Source organism: Eleutherodactylus coqui, chromosome 2 (genome assembly GCF_035609145.1).
Source record: "Eleutherodactylus coqui strain aEleCoq1 chromosome 2, aEleCoq1.hap1, whole genome shotgun sequence".
Classification (NCBI taxonomy): Eukaryota; Metazoa; Chordata; class Amphibia; order Anura; family Eleutherodactylidae; genus Eleutherodactylus; species Eleutherodactylus coqui.
The window spans coordinates 249929137-249949737 of record NC_089838.1 but is presented as its reverse complement, the minus strand read 5'-3'; the positions used below and the strand labels follow the sequence as shown (position 1 = coordinate 249949737).

At 39.0% G+C, this 20601-nt stretch overlaps 1 protein-coding gene across 1 annotated transcript in view; it reads right to left on the bottom strand.

Moving 5' to 3' along the window:
- Window positions 1-20601, bottom strand: part of NTRK3 (neurotrophic receptor tyrosine kinase 3) — a 650206-nt gene that overhangs the window by 286366 nt on the left and 343239 nt on the right. Inside the window, exons 8-12 of the mRNA XM_066592818.1 lie at window positions 10099-10240; window positions 5367-5663; window positions 3533-3556; window positions 2924-2991; window positions 324-426 (exon numbers count right to left, since the gene is read on the bottom strand). Coding sequence (XP_066448915.1) covers window positions 324-426; window positions 2924-2991; window positions 3533-3556; window positions 5367-5663; window positions 10099-10240 — 634 coding nt within the window. The remainder of the gene's footprint in view (window positions 1-323; window positions 427-2923; window positions 2992-3532; window positions 3557-5366; window positions 5664-10098; window positions 10241-20601) is intronic.

Below are 20601 nucleotides of genomic sequence, written 5' to 3'. Positions count from 1 at the left end.
TTTCATATGAAGCCAAATAATCAGAACAAGTAGGAAATCCAAACCAGTAAAGAGAGAGCATAGAACCTGATCGTTTTAGTTTTGAAGGCAACAGTGCTAACCCCTTTTCCATTGTACCACAATGCTGATTCAAAGTGTGAGTGCAAACTTGCACATTGCTGTGTATTGATTACTAAAGAGCTCTACGGCAGCCAAAATATTCCTATTCAAACAGGAAAGTAAATGGCATATATAAAGGAAAGCAATGCAAGCTTATATGCCAGTTGTAATTGAAATGGCTGCTGAATAGACACCATGGAGCAAAATATGCCAACTGTCCTTACCTTTCATTCCAAATTTTGAACGTCTTCCATATTTGTTGATGACAATAAACAGGACCACTAAGAGGACACATGCAAAAGCGGCAAGGCCAACTGCTATGGAAACCTGAAAAAAAAAAGGAAATATACTTTATTGATTGGAGGTCTCCACATTCTCATAATTACCGGGACATTCAGGACACATACTTTACAGCATAATTCACTCCATCTCTTTCTCTTAGGTATGAAAAATGCTAGAAATTACCCAGTTCAGACGCACCTGTCATATAGGAATGTTGGATGCACACCGTTGGTATCAATTTTTGTTATTAATGACTTCTCTACATCTAATTGAAAGCCTATTCCACAAGTATACTGGTTTATAGTGTGTTCTAGGCACAATTACTAAATTATAATATTATTTATGATTATATTGCTTTACCTGGAAAGTCTACATCATATTTTTTCTCTAAAACATACAATAATTACAATTTATTTAACACCCATGATCCAAGTACAGATACACAGCCTCTTATATATTTATACTGTATGTGAAAATCCCTACCCACTGCAAGCTATCACTTGTAAAAAGGGAGAATTTCTACTAATTCTTCCTAGTTTTTATTTCTGATCCAGCATATGTGAATCTGCTAATGTCCAGTAACCCAAAGTGTGTATATATGAAAACCATGGAAAGGAAGGAAGGCAAAGCATGTGCCCTAGATGCTGGGCTCCACAAGGATGCTAACCAAATAATCTTAACTTAATTGGGGTTAGCGATGAGCAAAGGTTTCAAAAGTTCAATTTAGTTGATTCATTGAATTTGGGCAAAACATTCAGTTTGGTCTGAATTAGTTTGAACAGAACAGGAACAAGAAAAAAAATACCAGAGGAAGAAGCAGAAGAGGAAAAAATTTTAATGGGTTCTGTCAAGACGAACTTTCCAAGGTTCAGGTTCGCACCAAACCAAAGTTCAACTTAAAACAAGGTTTGACTGTTTCAGTTCACTCAACACTAATCAGGGTACTTTGATATAGTACTAGGGTAGTAATTTGAATCTTTGCCCCAGATAATGTAAAGTCTAGCTATGAAAGTATTATGTGCCACTGCTTGAAAAACTCAAGTATCTCAAAACTTTAAATAATAATTAAAAAAAAAACAACAAAAGAATAAGATATTGTTTTATGTATATCTTCTTAAAGCTTAACTCCACTAGGGAACAGTGGAAAACCTAGCTTTATGCGCCATACCTGAAATATTGAGCTTTAGTTTTCCAAACCTATTCAATAAACAAGCACTCCATCTATCTACTTCTTGTCTACATCACTCATAATAGTCATGGGCCATCTCTGGCCTCACATATCATGTATATATGTATAGATAGCATGTGCAATGACACTGGAAGCCATTAATGGCTAGGGAGAAGGAGGCCATTCCAAAATACAAAAACATAGAGTGTGGGCTGCCTTGCAATAGCTTACAAGGCCTTTCATAGCCATTGGGTTGCAAGGTATGGAAGGGTTCCTCTATGGCAATGCTGTACCTGTTGCCTGTTGGAAGTTTTAAAAAGTTTTACCATGTTTTAAATAGTAAATATGTTTTGAATATGTAAACCAGCTATAAACAGTAGATCCAGCAGCACTCTCTAAACTGACACTTCGGAGAGGTGTTATGGCGATGCGCGCCTGTGGAATGGACCAGGAACCTTGATCCAAGTAAATCAAGCAAAAGAAAAACGAATCCAGGCAGCATCAATTGGTGTATTTAAAACTCATCCTATAAAAACATTTGCTGTATGTTTTAAATATGTGTCTTGACTATATGGTGTAGTGATATCCAATATATATTTGAAATGCTGTAGATCTGGCAGTGGGAAGATAAGGACCAGTCTATCCCCACTGGGGCAGGAGGGGCACTGAAAATGTCAGGAAAGCATGAGTATCGAGGAATATTGTGCACCTCATATGTGCTGAGAGAAAGATAAAACAAGGGGTCCTTTTCTACTTCTGGAGGTTGGTTGGGCATGTAGCCCATGAAGCCCTAATGGAGTGCTTGCAGTGAAAGTGTCAGGAGGATGTGGCATAGCGGAATGTGGAAAACGGTGCCATATCTGAGACACATCTCCTCCTAGAAAAAAGGATTAAAGGTCATTGTGTAACCACTCAACTGTACCAACTGATTGTGCCCACTGCCAATGTAAAGAGGGATATCACAGCTATCAGTTTGGCCATACCAGACTGCATATTATTATTGCTTAAGTGACCGTCCCTTGTTATGTCGTTCCCTGTGGTCATTTTGCCCCATACACTAAGACTGTTTATTGCAACTTTATCTTTAATCTGCACCAAGCCCCACCATATACTCAGGTTACAGGGTTATGAAAAGTGAAGTTAGGCTTTCATAAGGACTTTTCCTATATACATTGACATACCTTCCATAAAAATGCATAATATAGACCTTATGATTTGCCAATTTCACATTACCATAACTTGCTTGATCATTAGTAAAATTTGTTCAAAGACCCCTTTATATTCGGTTTATTATCTGCACAGAAGGCATTAGCATTAAGAAATATGTTAAAAAGCTGAGCCTGTGTTTTCTTAAGACATCAAAATGTAACTCACGCCAAAAGTGTCCTCTTCTGGTTTATGAGTCACGCTGATTGGAGGCGTGGGACTTATTCCAAGATCTGCTACTAAAACAAAAGGAGTTGAATAATTCTATGAACAATATATTATTATTCTCCTTATGCACTGCTTGCTTAAAAGGCCACCAACTATTTTTATCTCAGGGTTCAGATAATTGGATACCAGCAGACATACTAGTGCACTTCACTGTCTAGAGACACGTCTTTTTGTGAATATAAATCTACATATGCCCTGAGAGGCTTAAGAGCCTTTGTAATGTAATTCACGCATAATCAAATATGGACATCTTCAAACTTATTACAGAGAAATATCATTCTGGTTAGTTTTCTATTGTAACCTTAACCTCTTACGGTGCGCCACAGGAGACTACTGTTCTATTAACAAAGAATACAAAGTTAACAGTTCTTAGCCAAATATAGTGGGTATAGGGAATTTCCTGGCAATACCCCTTTGGCATTCCTGTCAACATGATATATTAGGCATTTGGTAAAAGGGACCGAAATCATCAAATGTATTCAGCAAATTGAGCTTAATGTAGAAAGCCTATATACTTTACTGAAAAAAGGAGAAAGGACAAATACATACCTGAAACAAAATAATCAGTATTCTCTGTAAAAAGGACAGTAAATGGCAGATTTAGTAAATCAGAGCTAATTGTAGATGCAAAACTAAGAGCACTAGTTTATATAAAAATGGGTACAACTATCACTAATGGGTATCAGTTTTCGCTATTCACATTTTTCTTCTAAAGAATACACATGGGATAATATAGCATGGAACAGGTAGATAGATATGAGATAGATAGATAGATAGATAGATAGATAGATAGATAGATAGATAGATAGATAGATATGAGATAGATAGATAGATAGATAGATAGATAGATAGATAGATAGATAGATAGATAGATAGATAGATATGAGATAGATATGAGATAGATATATAGATATAAGATAGATAGATAGATAGATAGATAGATAGATAGATATGAGAGAGAGATAGATAGATAGATATGAGATAGATAGGTATGAGATAGAGAGATAGATATGAGATAGATAGATAGATAGATATGAGATAGATAGATAGATAGATAGATAGATAGATAGATAGATAGATAGATAGATAGATAGATATGAGGTAGATAGATAGATATGAGATAGATAGATAGATAAATCGATATGAGATAGATATATAGATATAAGATAGATAGATAGATAAATAGATATGAGAGAGATAGATAGATATGAGATAGATATGAGATATATAGATATGAGATAGATAGATATGAGATAGATAGATAGATAGATATGAGATAGATATGAGATAGATAGATAGATAGATAGATAGATAGATAGATAGATAGATAGATAGATAGATAGATAGATAGATAGAAGATATGAGATAGATAGATAGATAGATAGATATGAGATAGATAGATAGATATATATGGATAGATAGACAGATAGATAGATAGATAGATAGATAGATAGATAGATAGATAGATAGATAGATAGATAGATAGGAGATATGAGATAGATAGATAAATAGATGATAGATGGATAGATAAACAGATATGAAATGGATAGATAAATAGATATGAGATGGATAGATAGATATGATATGAGATAGTTAGATTCATGCTAAAACAATAGACAGTAAAACCTTAACAAAATTAAAAGCATCTAAATAAAATGGTTAAATTAACTCCATGTTTTAATAAAAAAAACAGTACTATTAACAAAATGTAATAAATGATGGAGTCAAGAATATTCCAGGTACCCAACAGAACAGTTTCATGGTATACCAACTTTATAATAGAACACACTAAAGAGTAGCATGGCCTAAACTGAGTAAGCTCTGTATTAAAGGTAAAATAGCTCAAAATTTCATGAGGATACATTGCTTTCATTGACACTACATTGCATTGATCCCTGTATTCTCTAACACCAAATGTGCCTATATGTATATTTCTCATTTTATCCCTTGCCACTCCTCAGCTTCAGTGCCTACAACATCTTGGATTGTGATCATACTTGGATGAGATATACTATCTTTCTGTCCAGTGCTACTTGCAGACCTACATCCTAAACTTTCAATGTCAATGGACATACAGTACATCTTTTTGCATCACCTGTAAATACTCTGTCAACAAAAACACATTTGCTAAAATGGACATCTGAGAAGCAGGAGGGAAAACATTGTGACCAAAAGGGTGTAAGCTTCAGAAGTTCAGCTCACGTAACACACAGACATCCTAGCCATATGACTTTGCAATTATGACTTATGATGATTCATGATGTCTATTATAATAGAGAATCTTATTTGCAGGTTAATTGTAGATTTCATAAGATATAGAGAGGATGGCACATTTGCTGGATGCTAAAAACAAGTCAATTAAATGGAAAATAAGTCAACTCACCAGGATATGGCTGCTCCAAAAAGTGTGCATAAACAGTTTGGTTAGCAATTCCAAACTTATTTCTAGCAATCAGTGTATAGTTTCCATTGTAATAATGTGTAGGTTTATTAAACAATAGGCAGCCTTCCATGGATGTGTCCTGCTTATAAACCTCTTGACGTATGAAATCCACTGGCCTTAGAGGTTGATCGTTATGATACCAAGTTAGGACTGGGTAAGGATTCCCACGAACAGTAAATTCAATGCAGTGCTCCAGATGAACAACTGGTTCTCTCAAACTCAATATCCGGGGAGGATCTACACATAGAGAGGGAGAAACAAAGTTCCGTTTCTGTGTTTTTAAAATAATACAGTAGCCTGCATGATTAACCCTTTCCAATCCACTGTCTGACCTCTGAAGACATTATGATTTGAGGCTGTACAGCTTCGATGTTGGAAGACGTCCGTCGGGGTTCTCTTACTGTGTATTGCCAGCCTCTCTGCTGTCGGAGCCTATCCAATGTGTCACCTCATGCAGTACTGGCTTTAGCCAGCAGATAGTGCCATTGTATAATGGCAGAAAAAGAGTAAGCCCCCTAGGAAAACCAGAATACAAGTTGGATTGGAAAGGGTTAATATTGACTGAAAATGGTGGTAAAGACCATTTGAAAATGTGTAAGCATCTCTAGTTTGATGATATTATTACTGTTTTAGTACTTTGCTACAGTATATCAACATTATCAAAATTTATTTGTTTTATTGCAACTTGGCTTTTACTGTACATTAGCACGCACATGTTGCATCCCTTGTTATTATTCTCAGTTTCACTTAAAGGCTATGTCCACCTTTGCACTCTTTTTGCAATATCTTTTCGAAAATTAAGAGTCTTTGCAATAGGTTTTCATTAAAAATTCTTCATTGATTGACTTCTATGCTTGTATTGTTTTCCAAGGCACTGCAAACTAGAAAAATTAGTCACTAGGAAATTTTGTGACTCGGAGTAAACTGACTGATTCCTCCCTTAGTCCGTTTCCCTGTTGTGAACTTGCATTCATTGCCTTTCCATAGAGATATTAGAGAGGGCTGTATGACAATGGCAGTGGCAGTGGAGGAGATCATAGGAACAGAGAGCAGAGGAAGCTACTATCTACTATTACAAGGGGCTGTAATTCACTTTAGGTGAATTCTCTCTTACTATCAGCAGTGAGGGGGACCGAACCAGCTACTATTCAGAAAGAGGATGAGATAAACAGAGAGATAGCTGTGTAGTTTTGAGTGGGAGTAGTTATGCTACATGGCCTCTGAAAGAGGAGGGGGAGCTGAGCTTGTGCGCCTCCATGACTGAGACAAGCTTAGTGCCAGAAACATGATTCTAGGAAAGTCTGCAAACCAAGTATGAGGCTTTCTAAATACATAAGAAGGCTTTCTAAATACATAAGAAGGAAAACAAATGAGTGAAATTTTTTTCTGCAAGGACTTAGTAAGATACGTGTGCATAGATTTTTTTAATGCACGAAAGTTTACATAGAACTTTAATCATGTTTTGCTTTTGAACCCAGCAGGCAGGTTTTTCTCACTGGCTATTCTATCAAAAAAGTTATAACTTACTTTTGTATGAAGGAATGGGAGAGGCTGCATAATGGCTTTGCATTATAGAGGCAAGTTGTCAGTATTATCTTTGCCTATATTTTATGCAAAATTTTGTATTGTGACCACTAACAAGGTGACCATAAAATTACACTGCAACCTAAGGATAGACATGGTAGTTACTTTGCAGTTAGCTGGTCTGTTACTGTTTGAATCTACCTCTATTAGTGTTCATGTCTACGAATGAGTTTTCACCGCGTGCATTGCACGGATCAGTGATACGTGGTGAATGGCTTCAATGACAGTCAATGGGCTGCCATTGATCCATGCACTTTGGCCTGTAGACACTGCGCATTGATATGCAAGAGAAATTAATCGCAGCATGCTCTATTTCTCTGTATACATATGCAGCGTGAGCCCTATACACTTGTATAGGCTATGTATGATACGATGTCCATACGCAATACATTGTATATGAGCAGCATTTCTATACAAATGCCCGGTCTGTTCAAAGCAGGGAATAAAAAAAAAAGATCACACTGTGCATGTCCATGAGCATGTGATTCGTGGGCATGCACAGTGCCATACGCAGCCATATATGGTCTCTGCCAGCTCACTGCTGGCAGCACATATGGCTGGAAAATGTGTAAAACACTGCGGAGAGATCGGCAACATTTTACGCATATGTTCGTATACATGACCCCTTAACTAGAGTTGCAAACTGTTAACAAAGAGCAGTTCTCACTTTGGTAGACCTACTCTGTCCATGTATTACATGGTCTGTCATTCATTTCAATGCCCAACATGTAATACTACATTTCACCTGAAGTGGAAATTTATTGCTGAGATGATTGAAGTAATGACCCCTTTAGCTATTTTGGAGCTTAGGGATTAAACTTGGGTTTATGGACACATCACTATGTTCTTTCCAATATATTTTATTTATGAGCAAAAACAACTTAATCCATAAAGTATTGTTATACTTTTTTTTGCATGAACAAGTAGTACATGTGAAAACATTAAACTTTATAATGGAGAAAGTGACATCTATTTAAACTTTGAGCAGTCTGCATTTACGTTTTCCCTGCCTGTAGCTTCTCTGCAACTATTCACAAACCTCCTACCTAAAGGGGAAAAAATCCATATGCAGTATTACAGTAAATAGACGACAGGGATAGTTTCAGCTGTAGCATCCCTTTTTCAACCTGTCATCTGTGACTTAGGGTGGATTCACATGAGCATGTGCGTATGCGTACATAGGTGCGCACCTATGTACACCAAAAACGCGTGTGTGAAGGTCCGTGCATTGCCTTCAATGGAGCCGCAGCTTTAAATATAAGCTCTTCCCTGAAAATCATCCCTTTTAGTGTAAATAAATATATATATATATATATATATATATATATATATATATATATATATATATATATATATACATACACACATATATATATATATATATATATATATATATATATATATATATATTTATTTACCTGTCCGCCGCTGCTGTGGCCCCCTGCAGGGATGAAGAACATATCCGCCACATGCGGCAGATGTTTTCTTCATCCCCCGGGTAATAAAGAATCCCCTGCTGCACCTGTCACAGATATGACAGATGTGACAAAGGAATTCTTCATCCGCGCGGAGAATAAAGAATTCCCTGCCACAGCTGTCACAGATGACAGCTGTAGTAGAGGATCCAGCTGCCGGCACCCCTTAATAGTTTTTCAGGGAAGGGCTTTAAATATAAACTCTTTTTTGAAAAACAACCCAAACTGGTGTATAAAAAAAAAAAAAAAAAGTCATACTCACCTTTCTTCAGCTGCCCCCGACTCTGCACTGAAGTTCTTTCAGCAGTTGGGGAATTAAAATCCCTGCCTGCTGAAAGAGTTGCTTCTGATTGTCTGAGGCACTCATCTAATCACAGGCGGCTCTCGCCTGTCATTCATTGAATTCTTTATTTCCCGCGGGGATGAAGAACTTCTTTGCTGTATCCATCACATCTGTGACAGGTGCAGCAGGGAATTCTTTATTCCCTGTGGGGATGAAAAAAACATCTGCCGCATGTCGCAGATGTGTTCTTCATCCCCGCGGGGGACACGGCAGTGGACAGGTAAGTGTATATATATATATATATATATATATATATATATATATATTTACTTTTTACACTAAGGGTGACTACCTACTACTTTTTTCACTGCAGGGGTCTATGGGACTTGTAATGTTAAAATCGCGATCACGCAAAATCGCGATTTCGTGGTAAAGGCTTGATTTTCAGGAAAAATATCTTATAATATTTCTTATATTTAGAGCTCTTCCCTGAAAATCACTTCAGAGCTGCTGGCATACCATTGCCCTCAATGGAGCCATCGGCAGCAGCTGCGGCTCCATTGACAGCAATGCGTGCAGGACCCATGGTGCACACATGTCCTATCTTTACAGTTGTGCATGCCTGTAAAACACGGACATGTGAACACACCATACGGAATTCAGTGGTTGTAATAGATACGTGTTTTTGTGCACGTGTATGCATGCACATAAACACGCTCGTGTGAAGGCTCCCTTATGCTGTAAGAGGGGAGAAAGAGCAGCTAGATATGTGGTCAACACACAAAATACACATCTCAGCTCCACACCAGGAGGGGCCCACCCTCTTTGCAAAGTTAGCCCACTGACAGACAATTATATTTCAGTTGCATTTATGCATCCGCAATATGTATGAGTTTTCTATCCTTACCACGGGTTTCCTGACCTGAACTCTGAACATAATAAGGTATCTATGATACTCGTCTTTCGTGTTAGGATACCAAAGGTCAGGCTGGAACTCTTTTCTGTATTACTGTCACATAAATGCAGACGGCATATGCTTCTTTGTCAACTTACAGAGACAAAATTATCATTTACAGAAAGGATGCAGAAGGTAAGAAAACACCCAAATGTGCATTTCTGACTACACTACAGCTAAAAGAATATCCATCATGGTTTTTAAGGTAATACTCTTTATGAATAAACAGTATTCAGTGACATAGATCCAGTACTCAACTTTTATGTGCAAGTCACATACAGAACATTAACAAGCAGCTACAAAGTTGGGAAAGTTATACCAGGTTTAATACAGTTTTAAGGGCATCTCCACATTGATGTTATCACTTCAACTTACAGTAGATATTGAGTGACACAGTAGTTTTAGTCATCCCCACAACATTTTCTGCAATACAGGTTACGTTGGAGCCGTTGTCCTCTCCAGAGACGTTGACCAGGGTCAGGTTAATGGAATGCACGTTGGTCCAGTTGACATTAGTCTGCAGTCATCACGAGCATGCCAAAGAAGCATTAAAAGAAATATGCAAGAAAACTGTTAAAAATTCAACAAAGCAAATGCAAAAAGATTGCTGTGAAGTTATCTGCACAGAAGAACAAAAGCTGCTTTCATTATGACATCAAAGGAGATTTGAGCAGAGAGAAGAGAATTCAATTCTACAAATGTCTTTTTTGTACCTAGTTATTTCCTTTACAATGTTAACTATATTTTTATCTCTATAATTGTCAGAATAAAGTCCAATTATAATACGATTTCCATAGAAACAATAGAAGAAAATTCATACAATTAGTAAAAAAATGTGTTTTGTTCATAATGGTTTCGAACTCTGCAATCGTGGAAGACATTATAGAGCTATTCAAATCGGTAATTTCTTTAAAATGTAGAAAATGAGCGTATTCTAAAATATAATAATTAGTGTTTTAGACGTTATCTAGAAAGACTAAAACAAACAAAATTGAATATGATGTTATCATCTAATGCAAAGGCTTATGTTCAATGGAAGAATAGAAACCTAAGAACACCTTATTAATGTCATTAATGGAAAACTTCCTGGCTTTACCTTAAATGAACAGCACAGATTGAACAGGCCATTCTATTATAGAAGGTTTTTTTTTATGACTGTCTTAGTCTTCGGCTTATGAGTAACTGGGAACAATGTTCTCATGTATAAGAACTAATGCAGAAAAAAAGCAGAACAATCAGATCACATCTCTCATTTTCTTGTCCATCATGAAGACATTAAAAAGGGATATAACTTCTTAGAATGCGTAATAATGAGACTTCTTTATCTGCCCTAGTTTCTATACCTGAGGGTGAAGGACTACAAACATTGGATATAAATATGAGACTTTAAAAGAATGTTACTATTTCAACAAAAAGTTGTAAATGAAAAGTTTTGCAATGTTTCTAAATACTTTCTGTATCAATTCCATGCAGATTGTAAGATCTTGGCTTGCTGTCAAACAACAAGACCCTTTATTGCTAACTTAGGGCTTAGTCACACGGGCGCATCGGCACCCATGTGACTGTGCTCTTACTGCAGGAAGAAGACGGCCGTACTTCAGGATGGATGACTCCCCGCAGCGCAGAAGAAAGAACACATGACCGGTAATGAAGCCGGTCACATGTTCTTTCCTCCGGCGCTGCAGGGAGACGTCCGTCCTGAAGTGCGGCTGTCTCCTTCCCGTGTGACTAAGCCCTTAGGCCGAGGTCAAATGAGCGTGTTTTACACACTGGTACAGCAGCATGTAAGCCACGCTTCTATAGCAACCAACAGGCTGCTATGGAAGTGCTCCCACAGACCCCTTTTAGAAGTGCAGAATCTGCACTTCTACAAAAGAACGGACAGCGAGTGCCGACTCGCCTGTCAGCTGCGTGATGCACGCTGCCCAGGGTGCTTACCACAGACTCCTATGGGAGACATGGAAGCAGGCTTCCTGCATCACAGATGTGTGACCGGGCTGCTCCACGGAGATGGAATTCACGTGCAGAATTCCTTGCATGTCAGCAGCGTGGTTTACATGTTGCTAAGTAGCGTGTAAACCACAGTCATCTGACCGAGCCCTTACAGTGAATGAATATTTGTCTGAATCATGTGACAGACACACAAGTGCTCAGCACACTATGGTTACAGTAGTATTCAAAGCAACTGTATGTTCATCACATGACCGGAATTGTTTTACACTGGAAATAAACATAATAAAAGTTGTTTTTAAATAACAGCAAGGAGAGATCTTGAAAATCATGAATAATTGATACAGAAATTTGACAAATTGTATACATTTCCATTATACAAAACTAACTTTTATTTTTGAAATCATATCACTTTAATTTGCAACTATTAACACTTAGGACAAAATATTATACATCCTATAAGTCCAACTAGTATTTCAGAAGAATCTGTTAGTAGACCATACTTTGTTCCCGGTTTCCCTTTTGATTAATAAGCTTACTGTATGGACTATGTATATGATACAATAATAAAGCCAATGTAAATCCCAAAATGAGAAATCAAGAAAGTGTAGATGTGGAAAATGATTAGCAACCTTTACTAGAGTTTGTGTGAAGCCTCTTCTAGATGCAAAAACAGGCCGAATAATCAAAGCATTCAAATAAAACAGACCATCAGCTCACAAATCTCTGGCTGTTTGCAATCATATCAGGTTCACTAAGGTGCACAGACATATTGAGTCCATAGAAGGTAATCAGAATTAAGTTGATATCTAGTACTAAAATCCAAATAATCTTTATTACTACTGTTATTTTTTGCAGCTGCTCCAAAAATACACACTTGTTCATTCCAGGTCAACACTTGGCCCTTAATCATGTAATGATTAAGGGTCTGAAATGCATCAGATATACTGTATATTGCTGAAAATGGCTGTAATGTTAGCAGCTTGCCTAATAACAATCCTTTGATTTCTTTCCTGAGCGCAGAACACCAGTTTAAATCATAAAACTAACCTTTTACTCAACTCTTGGATAAAGTAGCAGAATATTCCCATGTTCTGTAGACTATAAGTCAATATGTGATTGTATTCCTAACTTCTTATTGACTTGATATCTTTGCTGACATTCTACCTCCGCTTTTTGCTTCTGATCTGTCTTCTAACAACAATTGTTAAAAATTGCTACATATTACAGACCAAATATATTGAATGGCCACTTTATTACAGACTAGAGATGAGCGAACGTGCTCGTTTAGAGCAATTACTCGATTGAGCATCGCTTTTTTCGAGTAACTGCCTAATCGGGCGAAAAGATTCGGGGGCGCCGGGGGGTTGCGGTGGGGAGGGGGGGGGGAGAGAAAGCTCCCCCCTGTTCCCCCCTGCTACACCCCGCTCCACCCGGGCGCCCCCCGAATCTTTTCGCCCGAGTAGGCGATGTTCGATCGAGTAATTGTCCTAAACGAGCACGTTCGCTCATCTCTATTACAGGCGCCTGCCTTTTCACTATTGAATCTTCCCTGTATGGGAATTAGATATGTGACACCAGAGTACAGCATAAGATCAAGTGAACAAGTTTTCTATGGATCAAATTCAATGTGAATCCACATTAGGATAGAAACATTGTATGATCTGAATGACTTTAACCCCTTAACGACAAATGACGTACCGGTACGTCATGGAGCGTCGGGGTATGTATGAAGAGAGGTTGCGTGGCAACCTCTCTTCATACAGTGCGGGCATCAGCTGTTTATAACAGCTGACACCCGCGGGCAATAGCCGCGAGCGGCCGCGTGGCCGATCGCGGCTATTAACCATTTAAATGCCGCTGTCAATTCTGACAGCGGCATTTAAATCCCCCGAACATCGTTTGGGGGTCCCGCGCCCCCCCCCCCGCGGTCAGATCGGGGGAGCTGTGCAGGTGTCATGGCAGCTGGGGGCCTAATGAAAGGCCCCAGGGCTGCCTTAACAGATTGCCTATCAAGCCATCCCCGTGGGGTGGCTTCATAGGCTGCCTGTCAAAAAGCAGTATGACGTAATGCTATAGCATTACGTCATACTGCAGGAGCGATCAAAGCATCGCATGTTAAAGTCCCCCAGGGGGACTTCAAAGTAAAGTAAAAGAAAGAATCAATTAAGTTTTTTTATATTGAAAAAAAAAGTTGTAAAAGTTTAAATCACCCCACTTTTGCCATATCTATTATTAAAAAATCTAAATAATAAATTAAAAATATGTATTTGGTATCACCGCGTCCGTAAAAGTCCGATCTATCAAAAAGTAGCACATAATTTTTCCCGCACGGTGAATGTCGTCCGAAAAAAAAAATGAAGAACGCCAGAAATGCACTTTTTTAGTTACCCTGTCTCCCAGAAAAAACGCAATAAAAAGCGATCAAAAAGTCATATGTATTCCAAAATGGTACTATCAGAAACTACAGGACATCCCGCAAAAAATGAGACCTTGCTCAACTACGTCGACGGAAAAATAAAAAAGTTATCGCGCGCACAAAATGACGACAGAAAATAATTGAAAAAAATTTTATGTCTTTTAAAGAAAAAAAGAGGAGTATAGTGAAAAAAAACCTATACAAGTTTGGCATCGTAGTAATCGTACCGACCCATAGAATAAAGTTATCATGTCGTTTTTGTTGCCATTTGTGCGCCGTAGAAACAAGACGCACTAAAAGATGGCAAAATGTCGTTTTTTTTTTCATTTCACTCCACTTAGAATTTTTTAAAAGTTTTTCAGTACATTATATGGTACTTTAAATAGCACCATTGAAAAATACAACTAGTCCCGCAAAAAACAAGCCCTCATACAGTGACGTGGATGGATAAATAAAGGAGTTATGATTTTTTTAATGGGGGGAGGAAAAAACGAAAATGGAAAAAGAAAAATGGCCGTGTCATTAAGGGGTTAAATGAGGCCTGGTCATTGGTGCTAAACTAGCTGGAGCCAGTATTTCAAAAACTGCCAATAACTTTGACAGTATATTAAGAATGGTGTGATTAAAATGATAAACATCTAGCAGAAAGGTGGGTGCCTCTAATAAAGTGGTCAAGTCTTGAAAAGACAAACATTAATCTTCATAACATCATACAGTATATGGCTAAAGTGCCATTTACATGCAAAGATAATCTTTCAAAAAAACTGAAAGATTAACCCTTTGCAGTCCAATTTTGGATTCAGGCTTTCCTAGAGGGCTCTCTTTTTCTGCCATTATACAATGGCACCATCTGCTGGCTAGAGCCAGTACTGCGGTATGGGACATGCTGGAGAGGCCCCCCGACAACAGAATAGTCAGTAATATACAGTAAGAATACCCTGCCGGATGTCTTCCGACATCAAAGCTGTACAGCCTTCAATTAGAATGTCTTCAGACATCAGACAGTGGATTGGAAAGGGTTAAAAGATTTTGCGATTTATTTGCATAATGTGTTAATGTCCATTAACACTTTATTATATTCATTTGCATCTAAAAGGGCCTCCAGGAGCTGTTTGCAGAGCCCAGCATGTGAATAGTTGCACACCCAGCTGTGCACACAGCTGCGTTGCTCTGGCAAATTACAATGTTATCTGCCACCTCCCATGGAGATAATAGCATACGGTCTATTGAGCGACACTTTATCTCTTAGCATCTGAAAGATGGATTTTAAGTTTACCTTAGAATCATCATTCAAACGAAAAGTGTACGATGCCCGCGTTTACATGTAACGATTATCGCTCATTTTCAGTCCTTTGAACAAATTTTGAGTGCTAATTGTTACGTGTAAATGGGCCTTTAGACTCTATTGAGAATAGCATTTTTGGGTCACATAATAATCATGATCAAGCTTCCTGGTATTTTTGATAAGAACAGGACTTTCTGCAGTGCTAATCTTGCTGTTAAAAAGTACTGGAACACTGATATTTAATGAGGTCCATCATTGTCCATTAGCAAGGCATTGTGCTAGTGTTTGCATAGAAAATGTAGTCTATCACTTATCCATGAGTGATCACTTATCTATGAGTAAATATTCACTTATCCACCATCTAATTTCAACTAGTTACTGCAATTAAAAATGTCCGTTTGCAAAAATTATAGGGTTATCAGGAAAAATACTTTTCCTAATAAAGGTCCCCAAGATGGCGGGTCTGGTCATATCACAATGTTGTCGGTATTGCAAATGTCTTTGCCTATATTTCCAAAAATATGAACATAATAATAAGCAATAGCAATTATACAAAATTGATCAGGGGTGTAATTATGGAGGGGTATTAATTAGCAGTCCCGCCCAGGCCCTCTGAGGTTCAAAATACTGATAAACACTTCAGTGTTTCCAAATAGAAGATAATGCACTTGGAAAAAAGAAATCCTCAATCTGCATATTGTATCAGCTGTTCTGTGTCATCCAGGACTTAAGATTTCTAACTACCTCAAAATGAGTCCATAGCACAGTCTGGCAGTACAAAAATCAAATAAGATGTTTAGCTGAATAGCTAGAGGTATAACCAGTAGAAAGAAGGAGATTGTGATCCCACTGTATAGAGCTCTGGTGAGACCACATCTGGGATTCTGTGCTCAGTTCTGGAGAGCTCATATACTGGAAGACATTGATAAAATCCATCTTAGGCTTTATGAAGGGATTTCAGCAGATAATCTATTGTCCTACGATGAGTGTAAGGGTAGACGCTCACTTGCGATATTTTCTCTCTTGCGCTGCGAGAGCACAAGAAAACTCTTGCATCGCAGCGCAAGAAAGACGCCGGTATAGAAACGGCATATCGCAAGTGGTTTCAATGGGGCCAGCGACAGCAGCGCTAGCCCCATTGAAAGCATAGGGAGAATGCCGCGGACTTTTGCCACAGCTGTGACAGCTGTGGCAGGAGTTTCCTTCAACCTCGCGGGGACCGCTGGGATGAAGGAATCCTCTGCCACAGCTGTCACAGCTGTGGCAGAAGTCCGCGGCATTCTATTCCATTGCTTTCAATGGGATCGGCACTGCTGCCGATCCCATTGAAATCAATGCTTTCTGCCAAGCCCCGCAGAATGATTATCAGGGTAGGGCTTGAAATATAAGCCCTTCCCTGATAATCATCAATAGGTGTGTAAAAAAAAAAATATATATTACTCACCTCTCCTGCGCTCAGCCGCGTCCTCCTGCTGGCTCCCCGGCACTGCTATTAAGCTCTTTCAGCAGTCGGGGATTTAAAAATCCCCGCCTCCTGAAAGGGCTGTGCAGATTGGCTGAGGGCTCAGCCAATAGCAGCTACTGCTAAGCTATTGGCTGAGCGCTCAGCCAATCACACATATCCCTTTGCTATTCATAGCTATTCATGAATGAATAGCTGTGGCAGAGGATTCCTTCATCCCCGCAGTCCCCGTGGGGATGAAGGAAACTCCTGCCACAGCTTTCACAGCTGTGGCAGAAGTCCCTGACATTCTCCATCTCTTTTCAATGGGGCTAGCGCTGCTGCTGCTGGCCCCATTGAAAAGACTGCCGATATCCCGGCGTCATGCCGATTTTTTTCTTTTTAACTTTAGTCTTGCACCGCTGTGGAAAAAAAATCACCAGTGGGTGTCCACCCTAAGGGTGGCTTCAGAAGACTGTATTTGCACATGCAAAATTTGCCTGCATGATGCACAGAAAATGGAACTCATTGATTTCAATAGGTTCATCCTAAGGGAAGTGCAACAATTCAAACTCAGTATGTGCACAATTGTGAAATATGCTTTGCAACAATTCCACAGGAAAAAGAACAGATCTGAAACTCATTAGGCTAAAAAGCCTTTAAAATCATGGATAGTTCTGTCCTGTGGCCATGTGAACTAATATGCGCCAAAATGCATGCAAAGCACATCATTCATGGTGCAAATGTGTTGCGGTGACGCAAGCATTTTTGCGCATACGCTCATGTGAAGGGGCCCAAAGTCTTTCTAAAGCATAGCAGTTCATTTTAATGCCATCTGTATGGAATGTGTTAATTGCTGTGCATACTTTTGTGAATCATATAACATTCAGCTGCTATTTCTCTGCTCTGCATAAAATGTAGGTGATGGTTCTGTCACAACAGAAAAAAAGAGTATAAGATGAGTTTCAGCGGAAAGAGAAAGAGAATGAAAAGAGACAAGTGACAGGTTTAGCCTGATACATCTGACATGCTCCGAGTAATAGACAAGACAGGACAAATGCAGTTACTGTACATCCGTACTGCGGGACTCAGATGGAACAGATGCCATACTAAGTCTCTTGACCTTCTTGCCTGCACTTCACTAAAAAGGATGGACAAGGTTCCCACCCCTATAAAATATAAATAGGAGATTACTGATTCAGGTCGCTGCACAACTGCTCAGCCAAGCAGCACTTTGCAAAATTATCTATATAATACTTTGTGTGACAGCTAAAAAAGTTAGATCCAAACTTCTGACGCACTCAGCTTTTTTACTTCACTCAAAAGTTAGTCAAAGCCTTTGCTGTATGACTTCAAGTAAACCATAAAAAGGAGCATATGTGTCACCATGTCCTTGAGAACAGCTCAGATCATTGGTGCAGACGGTAATCTAAGTACTAGTGCATGCCATGATTTACAATCATATTCCAGGGAAAACAGAAAAAAGTTCAATTAAAAATGTGTCCAAGACCTACTTAACATTATCTGCTTATTTCTGTTGGGTCTATTATTTCTCTTCTGTATTGCTGTTCTATGCTGGTAATAGCGACCTATAGAACCATGACCAGGGGTGTACCTATAGTGGGTGCAGGGGATGCAGTCGCATCCGGGCCCAGGATCTTTAGGGGGCCCATAAGGCCTCTCTTCTCCATATAGGGAGCCCAATACTATTAATAAAACATTATAATTAGGGGCCCTGCTACACATTTTGCATTGGGGCCCAGAAGCTTTAAGTTACGCCTCTGACCATGACTAGATTATTCTCACACCTCTTCTTCAATTATATGTGGCTATGCTTCACCCCCTTTTATATCAAGAACAGTACCTACAATTTTTTTAGCCTCTCCACACAACTCTTCGCACATACCCATTCCTTGCACTACATGTATTGTGTTTTGACGCATCTCCACCTGAATTTGTGTAGTTTGAATGGAGGACACTCTACACTAATAGCATGGCCACACCAAGCTGTTACTTCTTGGCTCAATAGCCTGTCAATATGAGATACATTGGCTGTACTACATCTATAGCAATGTTTAACTTGTTTATTTACCCTTTCCTAAGATAAGCTAATTTACTCATTGTTAGGATAACAATAGCTTTTTCAATGGCTTAAAGGGATCTGTCACCTACTTTTAGCCCTGTAAGCTAAGCTTATGGGCTAAAAGTAGGTGACCTGCTGAGCCCAGGGATGTAAAGGCTGATTTACAAGCAACGATTATCGCTCAAAATTTGTCCAAACAATGGCTTTTGAACAATAGCCATTGCTTGTAAATGTGCGCCCATCCTGCACTTACTGTGCACTCTTCGTTCATCGCTGACTTCAAGTCAGCATAAAATCCTTGCCCCTGATAACAGCGACGGCATGCTGTGTTCTCCGCAGGCAGCGCTGCTAGCATTGTATGCAGCCCATGGCAGAACAAAGCAGATATATTTAGAGAACAGACCACCTGCTGTTCTCTAAATACATGCAAATGAAGCTAGTTAGCTACTAATGGGCTGATTAGCCCATTAGTACCTAATGCAAAATGCAAAATGATCGCTCAAAACTGTCAGTTTCTGAGGAATTTTGACCAATCATCTTTGCATGTAAATTGGGCTTTAGTGTTACACTTACCTCCCCTGTCGTCGTCCCCCATGTCAGTGCTGACATTAGTCCTCCCATTGTAATTTTACTTTTTGAAAGAAAAATTATGTCTCTTTCCATTGCATCTGCATTGGAATTTACAGCTTCCCAAAAGGGTGTCACATCCAGCTGTATTCTTAAAAAGCCAGTGTGCCCAAACAATTTGGTCCTCAGGCAATCAGCTTTCATGCCTGGCTATATCCAGTATCCTTCCACTATGTAGAATGCCTGACTACCAAGGTATTTGTGGTCTGCTCAAGGTGCTATTCATGTGTTCTGTTTCATCGATTCCCTGACTTTAGTTTCTTATACTGACCAAATTCCTGTCTCTGCTTCCGATCTCGGCGTGTTATATAGACCACTGCCTAACCTGTCCTCTAGCCTGATTTTACGTATTTTAACTGCTCTCCATGACTCAACTTCTGGCTTTGGTCCTTGTGCTGAAGTGTGCCGCTTGTCCCAACTTAGATTGTTTGACTATGCTCCTGTTCACACCTCCGGTACTATTCCTAAGCCTTAACCCTCATGTGGTACTATTTTCAAAGTGCAAGGCTACAATGAACAAGGCTGGGGTCAAACAGACCCCATGGTACCACATGAAGATTAAGTAATGTCAGCTGCCACAATACCGGGACCACCTCTTGAGTAACAGCCTGGGGACCACACAACAAAGCCTACATCCCAACTGATGGGTTTTAAAGAGTGAAGGCTCGGTACCTTAAATATTACCTCAAGATTAAAGTCAAACCAGTCTGTGATACAGTAGACCTAAATTGTCTGATCTTGACAGCATGCTTTATTATGGTGGTAATTTATTTTAGAACCATTGCCCCTAACTACAATACCCATAGGGGCACTACAGTATGTGCCGGCACAGAGTGCCTAATATAAACTTGCAGGGACTCGCTGTCCCACCGTACACAGCCCTTGCACAAGACATTACCCTTAAATTAATTTACAAGAGTTCTGGATAACTTTTTGAAAGAGGAAATAGAGAATTAGAAAGGTCTGTACTAGTTTTCTGGTACTGTAGCTTGCAGTAGATTGATTTATGCTCTTTGTCATCTTATTGACTACGTATCCATCCATGGATATAATCTGTAGATTTTAATTCCTAC